Source organism: Mesoplodon mirus, assembly GCF_964341445.2.
Source record: "Mesoplodon mirus genome assembly, contig: SUPER_3_unloc_2, whole genome shotgun sequence".
Classification (NCBI taxonomy): domain Eukaryota; kingdom Metazoa; phylum Chordata; class Mammalia; order Artiodactyla; family Ziphiidae; genus Mesoplodon; species Mesoplodon mirus.
In genome coordinates this window covers 1,001,626-1,017,925 of record NW_028295808.1, presented here as the reverse complement: position 1 = coordinate 1,017,925, position 16,300 = coordinate 1,001,626, and the positions used below count along the sequence as shown (strand labels likewise).

Genomic DNA, 16,300 nt, shown 5'->3' with positions numbered 1-16,300 from the left:
CAGAGCAACCTACACCGAGGCCAAGAACATGGGGGTGGGGGGCACTTGAATACCGAGTGCTACCTCACCTACCCACTGTGAACTGCTCCCAGGGGGGAAGGTTTCAGTTGCAGAACTTGGTAATTGGGTCAGAAGGCTCAGGTGAGAGCAGGTCCTGCCTTGCTCTTAAAGTGCCAGTGACCGAGCTGGGCTTGAGTTTTCCCATTTGTTGGGAGCCTGGCTGGGGAGAGAAGTGGCCTTAGGACCCACCCCTTAAGCTAAGTTCCTCCGAGGGGGAGCCTTCGGCTGACTCAGCTGGTTTGGGTTCTGAACCGCGATCCAGGTGGGAATCTTTCTGGGTGGGAAGGTGACTTATTTATCTTCCTTTTCTCAGGTCAGTGGATGTTTGAGCAATTCCAATGTGGATTTCTTCAGGGAGTCTGATGAGAACATTGTGTTTAGTAACTAATGTCTCCCTTGTCACACAGTAGCTGACGGACAAATATTTGTTGAATGAACGTTCTTTTGCAGGCCTGTCTTTCTCACCCGAAGTAAAAACAAAGAGAAATGAGAACGCCAAAAAATCTAAACACAACACCCCAGGCAAACACTTCTCCGGTAACTGCTTTTTCCTTTAGGCACCCAATCTGGGCAGGCCTTTGTTTCCCTGCTGTGAGTGCCGGCTGCTGCCACCAATGTTATCTGCTACACTATGCCCTTTATGAGAATCAACTGCAGACTTTACCCAGGCTGGCTCCAGCAACCAATCAGTTCAATTCAGCCTCTGTGGGGAGGTAAACAGACCCAGGTGAGGAGGCTGTCCCAGCAGTACAGAGCTTGTCTTATGACTGGCTTTAGTACTCTATAGGGTTAGGAACTGTGGTATTTGATCATTCTAGGGCATCTTAGCTTTACCAGACTCACATACAGGGCAGGGTTCTTACACTATGTCTCCAGTGCTCCCAAGCCTTCTCCTAGACACTGGATTGTCGTGGGGCTAACCAGCTCAGACCCCCACACTCCGCATTTTTTTTTTTTTGGTGCAGAAACTTTGGGTGGCCTAGAGAAAGGAAAACTGACTTGAGGCCCAGCTCTCAGATCCCTGTGGATACACTGCCTGCTCATCTATGTAAGTGAGGACTTTGGAACCAGGGACCATCCCTCGCCTACTTCTCTCTCATCCTGATGGTGTCATTTCTTACTAAAATATTCCCATTCACCTTAGTTGTCTAAAAAGAGAGCATGCTTCAAGTTCTTGCCTATATACCTGCTATTTTCGTAACTTTTTTCTTCCTTCTCCCAAGATGAGATTGAAAAGAGCAGTTTCTCTTCTTTTCCCTTGGTACTTGTGGAAGGACTGTTTTCCAGCAGGGATGACATCATCTCTTTATTTTTCTGCCTCAGGATTTAAATAGAAGAAATGTGACCTACTTACGTGATAAGTCTGATTTGGCTAGAGCATGAAAAATAAATGGCTTTGGAATAAGAATCCAAAGAACCTTTTAACCTGTTTTCTTTTCTTCCCCACCTGGCACAGTTTATTCCCATATTTAGTTTCTTTGCTGTAATCTAATGGAACTGTAGCTCTATCATATGGGAACAGTGGCTGGGACCTTTTCCCAGGGGCTGGCCTAATTCTCCTCTCCCCATTTCTTCCCCCTCCCCCCAACCCAGATCATGGCTCTCCACCCCCGCCGAGTTCGGCTGAAGCCCTGGTTGGTGGCCCAAGTGGATAGTGGCCTGTACCCTGGGCTCATCTGGCTACATAGGGACTCCAAACGCTTCCAGATTCCCTGGAAACATGCCACCCGGCATAGCCCCCACCAAGAGGAGGAAAATACCATTTTCAAGGTAAAGGTATTCTTTTACCATCTGACTTGAAGTGTTTTCCAGTTCTCTCAGACCTTTCTGGATTTTTTTCTGTTTTCAATTTTGGCTTGAAGAAGGTACTAGATCCAAAATGCTGATGCAACAAAAAGAATGTTTATGATGGGGGGTGGGGGCAAACTTAGCAGGCATAGTAATTTCTCTTGTGGGGGCATGTCTGTTATGGTTGAGGCCATTTATTCTTTCCCATTGGTGAAAGCTACTCAACTCACATCCCAAGGGATCCCAGGTGTGATTGGCTAAACTCCTATAAGTGTGTGTATGCTGTGTATGTTGTTCTAGAACTCCCAAGGGTCAGCCAGCAATCAACCCTTCATTCGCTCAGGGCTCTTGCTCTGGCCCGGGAATGGCTGTCCAGATCAGGGCAGAACTCCTGAGTGTTCGCAGGCTCCTAACAGCCTGTAGAATGGGTGTCGAGGGCCCTTTGCAAGTTTTTCTTTTGATGTTAAAACCTTTTGCCCCATCCATAACCTCCGCTTAAAAATGAAAGGCGATTTAATTACAGGTTTTTATTCTACAAATATGTTTTCTTAACTGAAGAGTAACTCTGATGTGAGAGTTATTTTGCTTCACTGAAACTAAGATTGAATCACGTGGCATTTCATAAAATGTCAGTGAAACCAAAGTCTAAGACAGAAGTAGGTGGGAAGCTCGTTGTGGGAAGGGGTATTATGTGGTTTGTAACTCCGGAGCCCATGCCTCTGCTCCAGACCAACTTCTCTGTGCTGGTCAGTCTTCCATCTCATGAGTAGCTTTAGTTCCTGCACTCCCGAGACACGGAGAAATGAGTTTGCCCATTTCTTCCCTGACTGTAAGTTGGAAGTCAGAAGTGAAATCCAGTCCCTGCCCTGAGCCTCTCAAGATTGATGCTCCAGGTTCTTGCTGAGACTGGGCCAGGAAAGGTGGGCTCATACCTCAAAGGAGAGAGAGCCAACTTAGAGTTGTTTCCCACCCAACTCAGTTATATTGGGTGTAGAGATGAGAGGTAGAAGAAAAATTGGCCTGTGAATATTAGAAAGTAAATGAATGCTTTTAATGTAAACATTAAATAATGATATGAAAGTGGTAAGGAAAACATCTGTAAATCAGCACCAACTACTGGAGCTGGCATCAGAGGGGGATGGGCCTGCCCTGGCCCAGCTGGCCTCTCGCTGTGGCCTTGGTCTGAAACTGGACTTGCTGTTGAAGTGCCTGGTGGTGGCTGGCCATGTGGGAGGAGACTGGTTCCTGAAAGCTCCACTCGTGAGAATGTTCTGTATGCTTAGGGCTTGAGGAAAAATTGGCTGTGGGAAGCTGCTTTGTCCTACTTATATCTGTGTATCTGTTTGCAGAATGCTAAGGGAGGGCCTGGGTGTCAGGAGAAGAGTGAGGGTGCTTTCACAGATCCCAAGCTCTGACAGGCCTTTGGCAGGATATGGGGTGTGGGCCGTTCTGACTAGCATTAAGTGGGTGCCTGCTGCATACCCTAGGTCCATTATCTCATTTGCTTCTCGAGAACACTGTAAGGGGGGCGGCACCCTCATGTTACAGATGCAGAAGCTGAGTCTCAGAGGGGCTAAGTAACTTGCCCAAGTCACATAGCCAATAAGCGGTGGGGTTAGGGTTTGAACCCAGGCCTATCAGCTCCCCCATTATCAGACGGCCCCTTCTGACCAGGAGCTGGAAGACCTGGCTTCAGATCCTACTACCATCCCTTGCATGTGTGGTCTTGAACAAGTCACATAATCTCTTTGGGCTTTAGCTTCCCCTTCAGTAAAATGGGGCTAAAACCAGTCTTGCCTGCCTCACAGGATTGTTGTGAGAATTGAGTGAAATCAGTGTGTGGGAAGGGGCTCATAAATTGCCATGAAAATGCAGAGACTGTGTCCATTTTAGGAAGAGAAATAGGGACCTGCCCAGTGACCAGGATCTCAGAGGCAAGACTCAGAATGGCTTTGAATAAGGGATGTTTATAAAGCACAACGATTGTCATGTGGTGGGTACCACCCTCTGCTGCATCAGCCTCAGGTTCTCTGCATCATCTGAGTGGGCCCTGGGGAATGGCTGTGTTGTGAGCAGGATGTTAGTCTGGCTGCTCTCTGTGGAGGGGCAGGGATTCATGGAGCCACAGAAATTTTGCAGACCTGTGCCAAAGTCAGCACAGCCCAAGCCAGCTGGATGGCGCCAGAGCGGGAGTGGGCACAGAGGATCAAGCAAAGAGAGGGGAAAACATGAGGAGGCAGCAGCCAGGTACTGCCAGGGGCAACTGGAGACGTGCCTCTCCGACACTAGGGACTGATGAGGTTGAAATCCCCTACAGGGGGTTGGATGGAATGGAGCCTGCTGAGTGCCCAAGGGCAGCAGCTTTGTCAAACTGCTTCATTCCATACTGCACATCAAGTGGAGGAGCCCCCAGGTCTGAGAAGGTGGTAAGAAGAAATGAGTGCATTGGAGGAGAAGGATTTAGCTCGGCTGTTGAGAGAAGCTTCCTCATGATTGTGAGGCTCTGCAGGGATTGACTGAGGGAGACCAGAGAGCTCAAAGGACGGGGCCGGAAAAGTTCCATTTGGGCTTGAGGAAGTAGTCTAGTTCAGGAGCAGAGGCGGGGAGTTGGGACTGGACAAGCGATGTGCCCTGTCCACTTGAACAAGCTGCCGTGTGCTTCCTGACCTTGAGTCCTCTGCAGAAGACATCCCCCTTTTCTGCACCAGCACATACGTCACAGCCCTGAAGAAAGTGTAGACATTTGAGATACGTTAACAGTGGGGGAGGGCTGATATCCCGTGAACAGACACACAAATGCCTGTTAGACCTGGAAATTGAAAACCAGAGAGGTGGGGCCGCACTGGTCTTGGCCCAGGCCACCAGCCACTGGTGTTCCCAGCAAAATGTTCCCAATGTGGGAGTTTGAGGAAGCAGGGAAAGGCAGGTGGTGTGAGTTTATTAGGACTTGAGGCCCTCAGCCTCGCACTGAGGCAAGCTGAACCCCCAGAGCGTGCTTCCTGCCCTCCTATGGGCTGCTACTCCTAAAGGTACTTGGTTTCAACAGTTATTTGTGCATCAGATTAAAGACTGAAGGGAGAGGGAACAGGAAGCCTAAATTCTTCATATCATACGCCACCTCCCTTTCTCTTCTTATTATATAAGCAATTCATGTGTAAAACAAATACGGCAAACAAAACAAAACAAAACTACCTGAAATCTTGCTATCCAAAAGTTACCATTAGTATTTTGGTGTATACTTGTTCCAGACTTTTCTTTATTTTCAACCCTTCATTAAGGCCATTGTAGTCTTGACAGATGATGCTGGCACAAGCACTTGAGATGAGGCTCCTCTTTTTAAAAGACTGTATTTGCATTTGGCTTAATTTGCCTCCTCTTTTTAAAATACTATATTTGCATTTGGCTTAATTTCTCTCAGGCCCTGCCTTGCCTGGTCCCCAGCGTGGTGTTTTCTGCTGCAGTCTCTGTCAATTGGAGTTGGGGTGATGGGGCGGTCAGGCAGGGCTGTGTGTATCTGTGTCAGTATGAGGGAGGGCGGGCACACTTTCCAGTGTTTCTGGGCAACAAGCAGGCACTCACTGCAGTTTCCTATCCCTCGGGCCTGGGCTGTGGAGACAGGGGAAGTACCAGGAAGGGGTGGACGACCCCGACCCAGCTAAATGGAAGGCCCAGCTCCACTGTGCGCTCAACAAGAGCAGGGAATTCAACCTGATGTACGACGGCACCAAGGAGGTGCTCATGAACCCAGTGAAGATATATCAAGTGTGTGACATCCCCCAGCCCCAGGGCTCTATCATTAACCCAGGTGAGGCCCCAGCTGCTGGGGAGAAGGTGGACAATGTGCCAGGTTCCAGGCTGGGCCCTTAAAGCGATAGTCGACTTGTAAGTCGCCTCGCTTACAAAGTTGAAGACTGGTAAATAAAGCAAGAAATCCTGTCCCTAGAAAGAACCCAGAGAACAAAAGATATAAACTCAGCACAGTCTTCCTGCCCACGCAGTGGAACAGTAAAGCATTAGAAAGAAGAGGGGGTATTGAGTTCTATAAAAAATAACTTCTCTTGGGACTCAACACTGAGAAGAGAGGCCAGGTAGTTTAGAAGAAGGAGGGATTAAAACTTAGAAGGTCTGAGTTATAAACCTCGGTCTTTCCATCTCACTACTTGTGGGACATTGAATCAAGTCATTCAACCTTTTGAGCCTCAGCTTCTCTCACTATAACATCTGGGTTCTCATCTTCCCTGCGTATTTCAAAGGCTGTTCTAAGAATCAATTGACATGACATTATGAAGGCTATTAAGTTCTCTTTATAAATGATGGGTAAGTGATCATTTAATTTGTATGGTATTTTTCCTAGGAGAATACCACCTGATCCCTATATTTACTCAATGTTTAGCAAGTTCCGACTAAGAGCCAGATAATTTAGACTTGACCTGCAGTGAATCTAGTGAGGCTCTGCCATGAGGGAAGGGTCTGCCTTCACAGTAAGCTTATAAAGGAGAGAAGCTGTGCTCCTTGGGTCCTTAGAATGGATGCTAATGTGCAGAAAGGGGTTTAGAGTAGGAATTAAAAGATTTCTAGGAGAAGGGAGTAGGGTCTGCAGCTCCTGGATAGGGGAGGGGATGAGAGCTTGCACTGGGGCTCCGTAGGAGGAGCTGGGAGTGGGGAGAACACCCTTGGTTCCCACTCTTTGGCATTGAGGGTGCACACTGAACCCAAGGAACCTCTGTGCTGGCGGTGCCTAGCTTGAACAGTGGGTGAGCTGCAGGGATGACAGTGCAACGTGAGCGCCTCACTTTTGACCTTTGTGTGTGTGTGTTTCTCGGGTAGGATCCACTGGATCTGCTCCTTGGGATGAGAAAGATAATGATGTGGATGAAGAAGATGAGGAAGATGAGCTGGACCAGTCACAGCACCACGTTCCCATCCAGGACACCTTCCCCTTCCTGAACATCAATGGTGAGTGGGGTGGGGGTGGGACAGAGGCATGGAGAGGATGTAAGGGGCTTTGATTTTGCAACCGTTGACACCATATCCACCATTGCACTGGGAGCAGCGACCAGGCCCTGGGGCCAGGCTGCCAGTCTGTTAGCAAGTAGGAGTCATAGGCAAAGGAACCCTGTAGGCATAGTTATCCCAGTGGGGTGGCTTCTAGGCAGAGAGAGCATCTTCTGAATCTTATGTGATAATTCAGAGAAATTAAAAAATTAAATTCCTTCTCCATCCCGCATACAAATACACAAGCTGTTATAAATTTTGCTGATTTCCTTTAGGCCAAGTGCAGGGATCATTTTCGTGAATTGTAGGCAAACTCTTCTGCTATTTCCCTCGGTACAAATTTTCTGTCACTGCCTTAACAGCCTCTGCTAAGGCTGTATCATGGGAAACTTGTGGCTCTACAGCTCTTAATACTAGGCTCTGATAAAATTTCTCTACTAGAGACTTTTATCTTTTTTTTAAATTGACTTTTTGAATTCCGCTTCCCAGGAAAGATGAGTTTAGAGGTTGGAGGGTCCCTGTGAGACAAAGCAGGCACTGCATCTCCCATTGCACATTCTGAGGACGCTCAGACACAATGTGAATTGCTCTTCCACAGCATCTTCACTTGAACTTTCCACTGACATGCTCCTAGTCATATGACTTGCATTCAGTTGAGTAGCTTTTCACTACTTTTCTAAGTTCCATCTGGCTGCTAGGGTCAAATGAGATACTTTTGTCACCTAGAAAAATTAGTATATCAAGATGATTCCTGTAGGATTTTGGAGTACCCTTCCCTAGGTGATGCCCCTTTTGAGAATCAGGAAATGACTCTTATCTGTCTACTTGCCCTCCTTGACTTACCCTGTCATTTATAACCTTGCAACCAAGTGATGAGTAAAGACAACGATCATAGAGCTCTCTCAGGTTAATATTGCCACAGCTACATTCCCACTTGGTGCAATTTTAAGATTTGGACATTTGGAAATGTGAGATCCTTTCCCAAATCTTTGGCTCACTCATTCTGTTATTCTCACCCCTTAAAAGGATGCAACCCGTTTCCAGGATCATGATTTCACTTTTTTTTTTTTCATGTTTTTTTAAAGCTAATATTGTGTGTCCTTACGTTATGGGCCACCTTGGATCCTTTATGGAAACATGTGAACATATATTAAAAATAAAAAAGTAAAATGTGGCCCTACAGCCACACCGGGATTTCGTTGCCCTGAGAGAGGAGCTGGGGCGCATCAGTGACTTCCACGAAGCCTATACTTTCAAACAGGCTCCGGGCCAGCCAGTTTACGGCTTAAGCAAGGAGAATGTTCCAGCAGTAACCAACAAGGAGAACCTGGCGACGCCGGTCTCGACTCCATTCCTGGAGCCGACCCTGGGGAGCGACGGCTCTGCGGTCACATTCGGGAAAACCCAAGAGGATCCCAAACCATTTTGCGTGGGCAGTGCCCCACCGAGTGTGGACGTCACCCCCACCTACACCAAAGACGGAGCTGACGAGGCAGGATGAACCGATGGCAAAGTTCTGAAACGGAAGCCATCTAAGCTGGCAAAGAGAATCGCAAACTCCGCTGGTTACGTGGGTGACCGGTTCAAGTGTGTCGCTACCGCACTGTACGCAGACTCCAGTCAGCTCAGCCGGGAGCAGCGGGCATTGCAGGTGAGCCCCCCCCCCCCCGAATTTCAGGAGCCTGACCAGATGTCAGGTTTTTTTAATGTGTGAAGAGGAGGGGGCCGGGGGTATGATAGGGCAGGACACCGGGCTGATTTGGTTAATGAAGCTTAGGATAATTTAAATGTTTGAAATGTGTCCAGTAAGGGGACGTAAGTGGATACTTTTAAGTTATTCTGTAGATTTTAAGCGAACTCCACTCGAATGCTGATAACGGAAGTTTTAATTATTGCGAAGGATGTCTAAAAGACTGCATGACATTTACCTATCAATTGCTTTGATTTCTCTGCCGTTACTGTACGTTAACAAATATACCTAAAAGCGCTTCTTAGAATGCCTTATGTGATACTTGGTGGAGGTGTGTAGCGGCCGCATGTCTGTGAGATTCGTGCAATTTTTTTTTCCACCAAACAAACAAACAAACAAACAAAACCAAAAAAACAAACCTTGCTTAAAGGGATAGAGTATGTATTTAACTTGCTAGTGAAGGATACGTGTTGTATAGGAATTTCCTTAAGATATTTTACTTTTAATTAAAAGACAAATAAAGCCAAATTGTTTTGCAGTGTTAAGAAAAAAATTGGTTTATGTTTATAAAAATGGATGAAGTTATCTAAATGATCCATTGAGTGCCCATTTTAATTACATAGATGGAAGGATTACAAGAGGACAGTATTTTATGTCTACCTGCTGCTTACTGTGAGGTCAGTTCTTCAAATTTTTATTACTAGAATCTTACATAAACCTTTTGAGTTAAATTTCATTTCCAAATATACAAAGGGAAGTTTGTGGGCCATGGTCGTCTTTATTCATTGTGCATTTGTTTTTTTTTCTGTTGTGTTTTTGTTTTGCTTTCTTTGCATTGTGTTTTTGTTTTGTTTTATTTACCTTCGAAAGAGAATGTCTATCTCTGTGCCACAGTGTATGTATGGCTATACATACACACCACATATATCTCTACATACATACGGCTTTACGAATAAAGAGTGTGTGACTAGTTACACGTAGACACTCTTACATTTTTATCGTTCAATTTTAAAATATCTCAGTTGTATCATAAATTGTGGTTGGTTTGGGGCAAACTTTTCTTTGAAGATACTTTCCTTTAAGGTAAGGGCAGTGAAATAGCTTTGGTGGTAAGGTGTGTCTTTTTTCCATCTCCGTTCTCTTTCTAGCGTGCAGTGATGCGCTTCTCAGAGTTGGAGATGAAAGAGCGAGAAGGTGGCCACCCCACGACCAAAGACTCCAAGGTGTGCAAATTCAGCCTCGCTGACTGGGAAAGGCTGAAAGGAAGTCAGGACAAAAAGCCAAAGTCGGTCGCCCTGGAGGAGGCCATTGCCGACCAGAACGACAGTGAGAGATGTAAGTGAACCCAGGCGGCTCGCGTGTGGTACCACGTCGGTGGGAACGGGGCGGTTCCACTCCCAGTGCCGAGGGAGGTGAGAGGAAACAATACGCTTCTGATGGCCCAGCGTCTGGGTGCTGGCTGTTCGGAGAACGGGCTGCTCTGGCCATCCTTCCCAGCTGTGGATTGCAAGGCTGGTTGTCCTTTTGAGCGTTGCGGCATCCAGTAGTGAAGCACCTATGAAATGTTGTTTCCTGGCACGCGTCTCCTTTTTCTGGAGAAATGCTAGTCCTGTAGTTAGTAATAGTCTGATACAGTAGAGCAGAGGAATGGCAGTGCAAGACCTCCAGCGTAGCAGGTATGTGTTCTGTTTTGTAGCAGGTACGGATACGGGTTTTTGGTAGCAGTGGAATGACACTTGCAGCCAGAGCCAGACCCTCCAGAGTGACAGTCTCCTATGGGAGGGAGTGGAGAGTACTCGGATTCTCCCTCCAAAGGCAGAGGTTTCGTTAAAATGAGATGAGGGCTGATGAAGGCACCAGAAAGATGAGCATAATTATTTTCTGTGGCAGGCTTGTTTGCAGTCATTAGGAGTTGACAGCACGCTCCAAGGGCGTGGGATAAACGAGGGCGTTCTTCCTACCAGACAGGGTGTATTATGTTTTGGAGGCAAAATTGGAGAGAAAGCTAGTGCTTGCCTCGAGTCACACTCTGCGGTCCCATCAGCTGCTCCCCCACTGGGGTTGACTTCAGGCTTTGCCCTCGAGACTTCCTGGGCTAATGAGATGTGTTGGCAGCAAGTGGAGGTCTTTCTCCCGCTTTCTTCAGTGTGCGTGCTTGTGGCCTTCAGCCTGCTCCGGACCCCAGAAACCTCACCGGTGATGGTGAGTGAGGGCACCTAGGTGAACGTCGAGGACAGGGTGGGCGTGAAATCCTCCTGAGACAGGACAGTCGGGGGTGGTGGGCACGTTTGGGGGGCCCAGGCCCTTGGACCCAGTCGTAGGGTCGGCGTTCACCCGCACGCTTAGGTCGTGGATGCCTGATGCAGTTCGGGAAAATTGTGGTCAGCAACAGCGTGTGCTTCTCTCTGCTGCTTGGAGCACTGCCCTCCCCCAGCTCATCTTTGGGGTCAGACAAAGGCCTGTGGCCAGGGTTCTGGGTAAGCCACACCGGGACCGGTTTGTCCTACGTGGCTCCTGTAGAAGGGGATTTCTGTGGCTAGTCAGTGGCGGCCTTACCCGAGGGATGGGGCTCTTGATGTGCCTGGAGTAGACGATTCCGAGCTCCTCCCCTCGGGATTGGAATGAAAAACGGAGGGTCCAGGCCACCCTGGAGTGAAGCAGCAAGAAGGCCTCCCTCCTTGCCTGTGCTCACAGCTGACACGCAGCCCTTACCCTCCTGAGTGGCCTCATAACTCAGTTCTTGGGGAAGTTTCTCAGAGAGATGTGATAAAAGTGGGCAAGGCCAAGTTCACGGGGATGCACTTTTCTGAGGAGGGGATCTGCCTGTTCTGGGTGGACGGTGAGGGAGGCTGGAGGAAGGGAGCGGGCAGTTAACCGGCCTCGAGTCTTCTTGCCCTTTTCTCCAGCAACGTGGCCAAACCCAGGGTGGCCGCTGCCCTTCACGTCTCAGTGGCCTCACCCGCCCTTCTTCCCAGAGACGTTTGTGTGCGTCCTTCCCAGTCGTTCCTGCTGAGCGTGGAGACGAGAACTCGGTATGGCTGATGAGGAGCAGGGCCTGAGCCCCAGATGATTCCGAAAGCCCCTCCCCCCACTGCCTGCCTCCAATCTCAGACCGACCGACGGGTCTCTTCCTGGAGCACCCGGGACATGGCCCAATGAGCCATGAATCGCCACCATGGGAGGGCAGGAGAAGGGTTGGGGAAGTTGAGGGGCTCCGTTTGAAAGGTTGGGGCAATGGAGGTGGGTTCCCCACCCACCCTCTGTCTTGTAGAGACGTGGGGTTTGTAAATAGCTGGTCAGGAAAGGCCACCTGAAGGGGCCACTGTTCTTACTGCGGCCTCCACATCCAAGGCACAGCAGGCGTTCATTCCATTCAGCTGGATATGAATGGGCCTTCTTGTACTTGGGCCATCATGTCTTGAGCTGATATGGGCTCAGGTCCTTCTCATGGGTGTCCGTGTGGCCGAGAGCCGAGCTGTGAGCACATGGGAGCTGGGGCGGGGATTTGGGGCGGGCAGGGGTCACAGAGAGGGTCCAGGCCGCCTTCAAGATGCCTTCCCCCTTCTGAGGCAGCCCCTACCCATGGAGGGACCAGGAGCTTCTAAGGTGGTGGGTGCTGTTTGCGCGGCCCTGGTTGTCCTGGTGCGGGTGCATCTTGTTGCTAGGGGCTTGTTTAAAAAAGAAATTAACTTGAAAACACAGTGGCTGAGATACTCATTTATTCTTTATGGTCACATGGGTGGCTGAGTGAAATGTTTATTTTGGAAGTTCACCAAATGAGTTTGGAGGTTCCTCAGACTTGGAAGTTCATCACTAGGAACCCTCAGTGGCATTTGAAGATGGGGCGGGGCAAGGAGGCATTGGTCCCTTCCTTCTCAAACTTGGAGTAACCATCTCCCTTGCCAACCACTTGGCTGGGACAGGCCTAGGACCTGCTCAGTGGCAGTGCCTGGCCAGGAGCTGGAGGAAGCCTCAGTCAAGGGGCTTCATGAAATTTCTTTGCTCAGGGAACTTCTCTTCCAGCTGAGCACCTGCACGTTTGTAAACTACTTTGGAACAGAGGTCCCCTGCACTCCTTCTGTAGCGGGTGTAACTTTGAACAAGGTTAGCCCTGACTGGAGGTGCTATTATAGTTAAGCTACAGAGAAGGGGATTTTAATCCTGGGGAGCCTTCCAGCGACTCAGAACCCTCTCACCTTGTTGAGGCCTCACTGGGCATGGCTCAACAGTGGTGAGGGTGCTTTGTTGGCACAGTGACTTGTAAATGTTGCTGTGGTGATGCTTCTGTGAGGTGATGCTGTGGTACAACCATAATGAATTTGGGATATATGTGCTGTGAGTCATAGGACCATGCTGCAGGGACCACGTTCACATCTTGCTTAGACTGGGTGACCAAGGGCACATGGCTTCCCACTTTTAGAAGGGCCAAAAGTAGCAATGATGGCAAAGCCTGATGGTTAGGATCCCCGTGTATCTATTTATCTCCCCATCTCCTTTGCCCTCAAGGGTCATCCTCCTGTGGGTCGTGGTTAGAACAGTCTTTGAGAAGCTCCAAGTGACACGGAGCCTCTACCCCATAGCTGGTGGCCATGGGTATCTTGGGCAGTCGGGGTGGGTGTCGTTCAGGGTTATTACTGGCCTGGGTAAGGTCACACTAGCGTAAGGTCTTGGGGGGCCTTAGCTGAGGGGAATTGAGATCTTTGCCCTAAAAGGCTCCGGGGTTGGGGGAAGGGTGGATGGACCTAGTTTGGAAAAAGAAACTTTAAAATTGGACATGGGGGTTCTTAAGGTAGCCCTTCCATTCCTCCATGGATCCCTTCCCACGGAGCTTTTAGGGAAGGCTGATTGGACCAGAGAAGTCCAATGGTGTAACCAGCAGGGCTCACCTCTTAAAATTTCCTACATTTCAGGCCTGAGATTCAGGCTGGTCTGAAAGTCTTGGCATCTTTTGGTTAAAGGGCTTTTTCCAGCCTTTCTCTGTGCTGAGCCTGGCCCGTGATTATGAAGCCCACCCTGGAGGGAGGCTAGCAGTAACATTCCCACTTTACAAGTGAAGGGGGCCGAGTTGTAAAGCGGCGCCATTCCTGCCCGAGTGTTTAAGAGGGTCACAGAGCAGCCGGAGTGAGAGTTGCAGCACGCCGTCTTCACCGGGCCTGCGGTAGCCTGGGCTGCATCACCCGTAAGCACAGGCCAGGAGTTTGGGGTTCCTCCTGCTGCCATGACAGGAGACCCTCGCGGTTGGGGTGATTCCACCATTCCGGCAAGAGTAGGTGGGGATCTGTGTGGGGTACCCTTGGAGAAAAGCTAAGTGTGTTCCACCATTGAGAACACAGGTCAGGCTAGCCCAGGCCAGGGTGAGGTTCATCCCCACAACTGACTGCCATTAAATGCTGGGAATGCCCCCAAGAGAGGCTGATCAGGGGACCAGCCGGCTGGGCAGAAGTGGGAGTGATACTTGAAGTGGTCTAGGGAGTAGAGGAGGAATGCGAGCATCATGTGAGGGGTCTGTCTATGATTTCATCTAGAAAAACGGGCTGTGGGAGCTTAGCTCAGGTGTTAACGAAATACCAAACTCATACACCCACCCCCACCCCCGGCCGGTGATGGACACAGGGTCATCTTCGGGGAACTCTTTAACAGCACAGTGATCATTATGGAATTATTCGTGTGTTAGAAACAGTGTGACTAGCAAAGCAGTTGAACTGTTTCTTTGGCTAGAGCAAAAGTGAGGAGTGATGTTAGGCTGGGGTGATTGGAGGAAAAGCCCCAAGTGGATGCTAGATTGAGCAGAGGGGGCAGGAGCAACACAGGCGGAGCTGGGGTGTGAGCAGTTCAGCCCTGCCCGCCGCCCCCCCACCCCCCACCCCCCATGAAGGGGGTTGGAGTCTTGTCTTTGAAATGTCCTTAGATGCTTGTTGCCTGGGAAGGAAGGCGTGGAGACGTGCCAGGTGGGGTGACTGGTGTCACTGAGGGCCTTCTTCCTAGACAGGAAATAGGAGCAGCCCCTTGATGGCAGTGAAATGCTTTTCCCCCCCACGGGTGTGGAAAGAGGACAGACGGACTTGTAGCAATCTGGTTGAGTTCTTTGAAATTGCCCTTGACCCTTGTGTGTGCACCAGGAAGCCTTTCCTTTCCCTTTGCCAGGCTCCTCTTCCCTTGGTCTCCCCAGCTTCCCAGCCTCCCACCATTCTTTCCCTACCCTTTTTCTTCACCCTCGCCCCTGCTGACCCAAGTGAACATTGGTGCTATGTCTGTGTAGATGGCAGTTGGGGGCTATTTGGTCTCTTGATGACATCAACCTTTTTTGTTTACTAGCAACTGTTTCCATAGTAATTTGTAGCTCCGCCCTGATGGGTTGGATCTTACTGTGAGGTCACTCACCCCCCCCCCCCGCTTTAAGAGTAAGCCACCTTGGAGAGTTAAGCAGTTAGGGAGTTATCTCACATGCCTATAGAGGGATGGTGTAGATGCCTCACCTTGACCCTTGAAGGATGGATCGTGAGTGGGCTACGTGCCTCATTTTCTGCTTTCTTTGCTGGTTGTGTTCAGCTGTCCTTCCTTTGGGACGTCTTTCTGAGGGTTTTGTGCTTTCAGCGTGTGAGGCCCCTGGTCTCCAAAGGGAGGTGGTCTGTTGGTAGCAGATTGCCTTGGGCATGGGGGTCCTGCCTGCTCCTGGTGACCTTTGTTCCCTCCTTTCCGGGTTGTCTCCCCTCCCCTAGGGGAGTGTTAGGATGGAAGCAAACCTGACCCCTTCGAAGCCCCAGAAGACAGTGAGGACTACTTCATGGACACGGAGCCCCCCAGAGAGCCCCCCCGCCGACCAGGTGGCCCCAGACGCGTCACGCAGCCCCACCCTCCGGTTGAACAGAAAGCGCAAGGTGTCTGGCGTTAGGAACCACACTGAGACCACTGTGGAAGAGCTCCCGGAGGACTCTCTGCTGAAAGCCAAGCGGAGACGGGTCTCCAAAGGTGAGCTCGGTTTCGCTTCGGGCCCGCAGGGCACCCTACGGAAGTCCTGGAGCGGAGCAGTGGAAAGTTCCAGTCCCACCCTGGATCCCTGGGGGGAGCCACTCACACCTCCCCACCCCCCACCCCCATCCCACCCCCCACCCCCCCAAAGCCAGGTGCCGGGGCTGGAGCCCAAAGGTGGCCAAAGGCAAATAGGCCCCCTCCCGAGACTTGGTGACAAGTTCCAGCCAACACAGTGACCACACCCCTCCCCTCCCCCACCCCTGTTAGTGATGTGTAAGACAGTTTGTTCCCCGCCCCGGGGGGCTTCTTCATTAATTTGTAGTTATTTCTCCATTAGCTGACTGGCCTGAGAGGGAAATGACAAACAGTTCCTCTAACCACTTAGAAGAGCCACATTATCGTGAGCTGACCAACCTGAGGTGTGCATTGAATTAACAGGGCTCCATCCCAGAAAGCAGCGCCGCTTGCTGCACCTTAGAGAACGGCGGGAGCAGCAGGTGTCGGCAGCAGAGAGCAAACCTGGCTGGCAGGGCAGGAAGGAAGTGACCCAGGCGGTTCAGCCTGCGGTCACCCCCCAGGGCAGTAGCATCTCCGAAGAGAAACCTGGCAGGAAAAGGGCAGAGGCCAAAAGCAACAGAAGCTGGTTGGAGGAGTCCCTGAAATGCAGTGACAATGAACAAGGTACGCACGGGGCGGGGGGCGCTCCTGGAGGGTGAATCACTCGCCCTCTGTGGGAAACGGCCCTGGAGGGGACCTGAGCGCCATCCAAGTTGACAAGAGTAGCGTGTGGCGAGC

General features: G+C 50.1%; 2 protein-coding genes and 1 long non-coding RNA gene across 5 annotated transcripts; all 3 read left to right on the top strand.

Annotated features, from left to right (window-relative positions):
• Window positions 1–287: 287 nt before the first annotated feature.
• LOC309801656 lies at window positions 288–1,795 on the top strand. Its single transcript, XR_014293629.1, has 3 exons — window positions 288–597; window positions 1,026–1,108; window positions 1,654–1,795. It is a non-coding gene; the product is annotated as an uncharacterized lncRNA (long non-coding RNA).
• A 3,652-nt stretch (window positions 1,796–5,447) lies between these two features.
• LOC309801710 (interferon regulatory factor 6-like) lies at window positions 5,448–8,331 on the top strand (the record flags this gene model as incomplete). The annotated part of the gene is made up of 3 exons (XM_082646776.1): window positions 5,448–5,653; window positions 6,676–6,804; window positions 8,105–8,331. The coding sequence occupies exons 1-3, from the start codon at window positions 5,560–5,562 to the stop codon at window positions 8,329–8,331; spliced, it is 450 nt and encodes a 149-aa protein (XP_082502902.1). The 5' UTR covers window positions 5,448–5,559.
• A 6-nt stretch (window positions 8,332–8,337) lies between these two features.
• On the top strand, window positions 8,338–15,342 carry LOC309801658 (BCL-6 corepressor-like). 3 transcript variants are annotated; one of them, XM_082646737.1, is made up of 4 exons: window positions 8,338–8,494; window positions 9,157–9,210; window positions 9,682–9,868; window positions 15,253–15,342. In XM_082646737.1, the coding sequence occupies exons 2-4, from the start codon at window positions 9,157–9,159 to the stop codon at window positions 15,261–15,263; spliced, it is 252 nt and encodes an 83-aa protein (XP_082502863.1). In that variant the 5' UTR covers window positions 8,338–8,494; the 3' UTR covers window positions 15,264–15,342. The 3 variants fall into 3 exon arrangements, 1 of the variants encoding a protein (XP_082502863.1); XR_014293630.1 differs by lacking the exons at window positions 9,157–9,210; window positions 15,253–15,342 and adding an exon at window positions 10,230–10,373; XR_014293631.1 differs by lacking the exons at window positions 9,157–9,210; window positions 15,253–15,342 and having other exon boundaries at window positions 9,682–9,959.
• The last annotated feature ends 958 nt before the right edge of the window (window positions 15,343–16,300 follow it).

Coding starts and splice junctions, on each gene's coding strand:
- LOC309801658 (XM_082646737.1), top strand. CDS start 9,157: ATGGAAGGATTACAAGAGGACAGTATTTTATGTCTACCTGCTGCTTAC. Junction 9,211..9,681: donor TACCTGCTGCTTACTGTGAG/GTCAGTTCTTCA, acceptor TTCTCTTTCTAG/CGTGCAGTGATGCGCTTCTC.